The 5,485-nt window shown below is 36.6% G+C and overlaps 1 protein-coding gene across 2 annotated transcripts in view; it reads left to right on the top strand.

The window, feature by feature from the left end:
* The window catches only part of LOC107089688 (rho guanine nucleotide exchange factor 28-like), a 65,444-nt gene that overhangs the window by 22,505 nt on the left and 37,454 nt on the right, over nt 1–5,485 (top strand). For both annotated transcript variants that reach the window (XM_015382602.1, XM_015382600.1), the window contains exon 10: nt 1,083–1,176. In XM_015382602.1, the coding sequence (XP_015238088.1) occupies nt 1,083–1,176 (94 nt within the window). The remainder of the gene's footprint in view (nt 1–1,082; nt 1,177–5,485) is intronic.

Genomic DNA, 5,485 nt, shown 5'->3' with positions numbered 1-5,485 from the left:
TCATAGAGATCAAAGTAAGAGTTATTACAAAAAGCAGTCTGCAAATAATGACTTTTTTATTAAGGAAAGAATACTATCCAAACCAACTTGGCCCTATGTGAAAAACCTAATCCACTATGTCTGCTAACCCAAGTGATTGTGCCACTCTTGGTATTAGCAACTGACATTGAGTTTTTTTGAATTGGCAGTAGAACCTCACTGTGGATGAATTTTGGCTGTTTTCTTTGCAGAGTTGATTCAGTTCACCCACACTGTAGCACGAATGGCCTGTTTATGGTAATGCCATAGCAAATAAACCTGAAGAATTGTTCTAAGAAAAGTTCATACTTTGACTAGACTATCAAGAAACCTTTATTTGGATTTTTTGAACCTCTTAAAGAGTTGGTGTGTCGGTGTGCTTGAAGTAAATGTTGTTAACATAACCCAAGTGCACATGACATAGAGGCCATGCACATTTTCCTTTAAGATTTGTTGCAGAAGTGGAGAGGTCATTGTTTAATTTATTAAAGAAAATCATTCAGGTTCAAAAGCAGCCAAATAATCACCACCTTGTTGGTATAATGTTTTTTTTTTAGAAATGTTAATTTTATTCCACAATTAATGTAAAGCTTGCTCCACCAGTAGTTCCACCTTTGCTTTACCAATCAGCAAAATAGAAATAGAAAACTTGAGTAATCTATGAGAAGAGAAATATTCCTTCACAGTGCTGTTGTATATTGGTCATACCAATAAATTCTTCTCTTTTGCAGTAGCTTTGCAGCAAAGTGACTGTGCCTCTACGTTCTTTATTGCTTCTCTTATTGTTGAGGTGTTGGAGTTAACACCATGTTCCCAGTAAAGAAAAACAGGCTTTGTTGAGCAGGTTGAATGTGTGTTTAATGTTTTGACAGGTGTGGCACATGACTCTGGTCATCCAATGGAACTAGGTTTATGTGCTACAGATGGTTAACTAATTGATTTCACTCACACGGCCTGGCAATCGCCAAACACTTGTGTTTTTGTGCTTAGCCTCGGCTTGAGTTTTTGGGTATGTTAGAAGCTAGAGGGTTTTCTGTGTAACGCGGTTGTTGTTCTACCAAAAGGCTCTCAACTTCTTTGCTGAGGACCTTGAGGAGCCGTTGATTTTTGGCCTGAATGAGGAGGAAGAGGAGGACGATCCTTCCTGCACTGACTTTGGTAAATATGTTAAAATTCTATTCAACACAATTCCTTACAACATACCTATAATATCTCTTGTCTCTGCATGAGATCAGGCTCTGTGTTGAATTAAACAGGTAATTGCTGGTTTATTCATAGGATGTTGTTAAAGTACCTTTTAATCATTAAGGGAGGAAACATTTACTTTTTCTGACCAAAACCTGGAACTCAGCACTAATCCTCAACCACATTTGACTACATTCCCAGCTGACAATGGGATCACATTTCATGACTGCTAACATGTTTTTCCTTCCCTCGTCAAGAGTTTTTGGTGTATTGCTACTCCACTTTGAAAGTTAGTTTGGCATCAACAGAAAGAGATACATTTTATGTGATGCGTAAAACAAAAGTTTAGTCTCTGGGTTTTTGGAGAACAGGAAAAAAATCTGACTGGAAGCAATGATTAACAGGGTAAAAGTAACCAAACTGTATGATAAACTGAGCAATATCAGAAGTAAAAATGAGAGTGAAACTGAAAAAAAAATTTAGATTAAAAATATTTGTCGAATGATGAGTTTAAAATAAAATGAAATTCCAAAAAAAATCCCAATTAGTACCCTTACATTTTGCCAAAAGTCAAATTATATAAACTGCAAAAGAACTTGAAGAAAATTATCTCACAATGTAAAGGAATACTTTAAAAAATATGTTTAAATTCAAATAGTGATCCGGAGTACCACTAAAATGTTATGGGTTCCGAGATTGGCTTAGAGACAGACATGTGGTAAAAATTTCAGAGCAATCTGTCCATGACATTTTTCCATAATCTTGCCAACAAACAAACCAACCAACAAACAAACAAAGACACCAACTTTATGGAAAACATTACTTTCTTGAGGGAGGTAAATGCATTGCTAAGATGACTGTTATTGCACAATGTGTATAATGCAAAAATAAATATGTATTTATTTCTCTGTGGTTGGTAAAAGAACAGCCCATTGGGGGCGTTGTTTTTGTGCCTTTCGAGTGGTTTTGGCCTTTGAAAAGAATTTGTTCATCAGTATACTGTTTTTTAATTGATGTTCCTGTAGCGCCTCCTAAAAGGAACGGGTCGAACAGTCAAAGCAAGACTTTGAGCTGTCCTTGGTGACCTTGTGTGCTCTGATGAGGCATTATATGATTGACATAATTAGGATTGACATTTGTTTTGATTCTCTTCAAACAAAGAAGGTTCATATAAAGAGGTTTAATAATTTAGTATGTTATTAATATTTTATTTCTTTCTCTAGTCCCCTAAATAGAACACATAATATAGATTAGATGTTTCCCAGTATATCTGTATACTCGCAAATGAAATACAACATTCATTATTTGCACATTGCATACAAAAAGTAATACAGAAATGGGCTTAATGGGAAAAAAATGACTACCGTACTAGCTGCTTAAAAGTTGGTAATTTTATCTAAGAAACAACCCTCACCGGAGCAGGTATTCTGCTTTACTGAATAAGGCTTTCTTACCTTGCATTCGAGGTTTAATGGGTCATACTAGAATTTTTACGATCTTCATTTTGGAAAGTAGTTATTAAAACCTATTTATTATTAGTCCAGAATGCAGTGGAAAACCTTATCTGCAAAAATATCAATGTGTAAATGAACTGTTACAGAAACAGTGGATCAGACACAAGAGTCGGTGAATGTTACATTCTTTCTGTTTATTACCTCCGACAAGGAAGTTATGCCTTTGGGAGAGTTTGTACTGTATGTGTGTTTCTCTGTCTACATGTCTGTTTGTCTTTCTTTGTACAAAATAATTGTAAAATTATCAGTGACTATCGACAGCCTCAGCATTGGACTCAAAAAGTCCTGAAGTATTTTGCTGTAGACAAAAACACAAGTAAAAGGAATATTTTTGGTTTTGTTAGCAGGATCAGTTGAAAACCAATTAACTGTTTTAATGGAAGTTTTAAGTCACAATGTTGCACAAATTTGCTGCTTGGCGGTGATCTGTGCTCTCCAAGTGCTTTTCTAGTTTATCTTGAAAATATGAGAAAAGGCCAACTCCCGAGTTAAATCATTGTAACATTCTAACAATGGTTTAGTTTTAATGATGTTTTGTTTTAATGAGATAACAGCCATATCCTTTCGCAAATTTCTATTTGTTGATTGTTTGCAAATATTTTTAGAAATTGTAGAGACTGAAATACATATCAAATGTTTTAAATCCTAGTGTTATATTTTGGTTCTGATTCTTATGCAAGTTAGTATTCTAATAAATATTACACATTATGGACTAATCAGAGTAATTAATCAATGCTGGTATACATTATTTGTTGGACCCATGTAATCATGCTTCTCTTACAGTGAAATATGAGGACAATATAATAAACTACTTAAAATTATTGATTGTCAATGTGAAGCCCTCTAATGGTGATTGTGGAATGAACAATGGCTGGTGAAGACTGACAATGAAGACTGTTTGCTTATGTTCCTGAAAAAGTTAGGCACTTAAATAACCAAACTTATAAAGAACTAAATTGGCAAAAAATGATTAGGTCAATATATTGTTATATCACAGTTTTTTTTTTTCTGTCAGTGTGGTGGTTATCTCAGAAGCCCTTTTTTTGCAGGGTTAGTAATAAAACTTTCTCAAAATATTTGGACTAGAATAGCCTGTTACTAGAAGCTTTTGTGTATGGTTTGGCTCTAAGCAGCTTATGAATTGTAAAAAAAAAAAAAAGGTCTTTAAACTGGGAACATCCTGTGGGTTAATAATTGCCTTGATTGCTGCAGAGAAGACCGATGCCTCAGTTTAAGAATGCTGTGGCTACGTTATTATTACTTGGCAGTGGACCCTGATGCTCTGTAGGTGGGGTTGTTTTCCCTGTTTCTGTAACTTTATGTGTTTTGATTGGCAAAATTAGCATGTATAGTTTTGAAGGCTGAACTCATTCAGCTCATAAAGATGTCCTTAGTGGCTGAAATAAAACCAGACCTCTGAAATAATTCTTGATAAAAACCAGTCCTATTTGATACAAACCAGTCATATGACCCTTGAAGACTAAATTCTTCATTAGACATTCCAGAGCTGTCTGGCATCAAGAGCGACTGACCTGTAGGCTTTACATATTTGGCAAACTATCGACACTTGTATTGTGAGTGCATCTGCTTATTGACACATGCAGTATGGTGTTTAGCTAGAGCATATGCGTCATCAGATAGACAGATAGAATCTGTGCTGCCAGGATCTCAGCAAGGGATGTGGTATTTGTAAGGTACTTGTCATGTTCCCCTTGTCTTCCTGATGTCATCCGTCTTCTCACTCACTCAACTTACTGTAACTTCATTAGAAAGGCCGTACTGCAATTGGTTTAAGACATGGTACGCAAGGGCTCTGAGATGAGAAATCAGCTAATTGACAGAATAAGGTCCAGGCAGTTTAGAGCTATATTTTGCCAGTAATCAGATAACTTGCTGGGTTACTAAAGTGACCATAGGAAGATATTCAAGCCACTGATGTTTCAAACACAAAAGCTACTCACCATGCATGGTGGATTCCATTGAAAATCCAGTTTCCACACACTATCACTAAGTGCAAAGAAGGAGGCAAAGGTCTAGAGAGCATCCGAGCCACCATTCAAGTTGAAATATAAAAGATCCATGAATACAGTAGGAAGATGGCCCAACGGAATGAAGCTTAGTGAATGTCACAGACAATGGTAGATGGAAGAGAAGGAACTGGCGAAACCATCATGAGAGGAAAAAAAAACTTTCATGGGGTTGTACCACCTACAGATAGCTGAAGTGGCTATATGACCAAATTCTACCAATGGCTAGAGAGGGCCGGGCTGAAGCATAGCACAGAGGCACTGATCATGGCAGCACAGGAGCCTGGCTTAACTACCAGAGCAGTAGAGGTGCAGATCTACCAGTCAAGATCTCAGATACAGGCTTTGCAAAGAGAAACAATCTACCATCTCACAGAAAGTTGTAAAATACTGGCAGAAAAGGAAAACATGGAGCACCATAACCAAGTGGCTGGTATAGTGTACAGAAACATCTGTGCAGAGTACAAACAGAAGACCCTCCCAGTTCAAACAGTGATTGATGAGTCCATCCCAAATGATGGAAACATCAGGAAATAAGAACACGAGAAATTAGAAGAATAGCAATGGCTCAGGGAAGAACTACAGTAGACAGAGCTTGGAAGGTGAAGGCAACTGTAGTGATCGTTATTATTTAAGCATTGGAGGCAGTAACCATCACACTGGAGAAGTGGCTCCAACAGATACCTAAAGAAGTATCAGACATCTTAGTCCAGCGTATTTCAAGGCATAGCTAAGATGTCT

The sequence above is a fragment of the Cyprinodon variegatus genome, unplaced genomic scaffold (assembly GCF_000732505.1).
Source record: "Cyprinodon variegatus isolate N-32 unplaced genomic scaffold, C_variegatus-1.0 Scaffold260, whole genome shotgun sequence".
Taxonomy (NCBI): domain Eukaryota; kingdom Metazoa; phylum Chordata; class Actinopteri; order Cyprinodontiformes; family Cyprinodontidae; genus Cyprinodon; species Cyprinodon variegatus.
The sequence above is the reverse complement of the archived record's forward strand: the minus strand, read 5'-3'. Positions and strand labels throughout refer to the sequence as shown.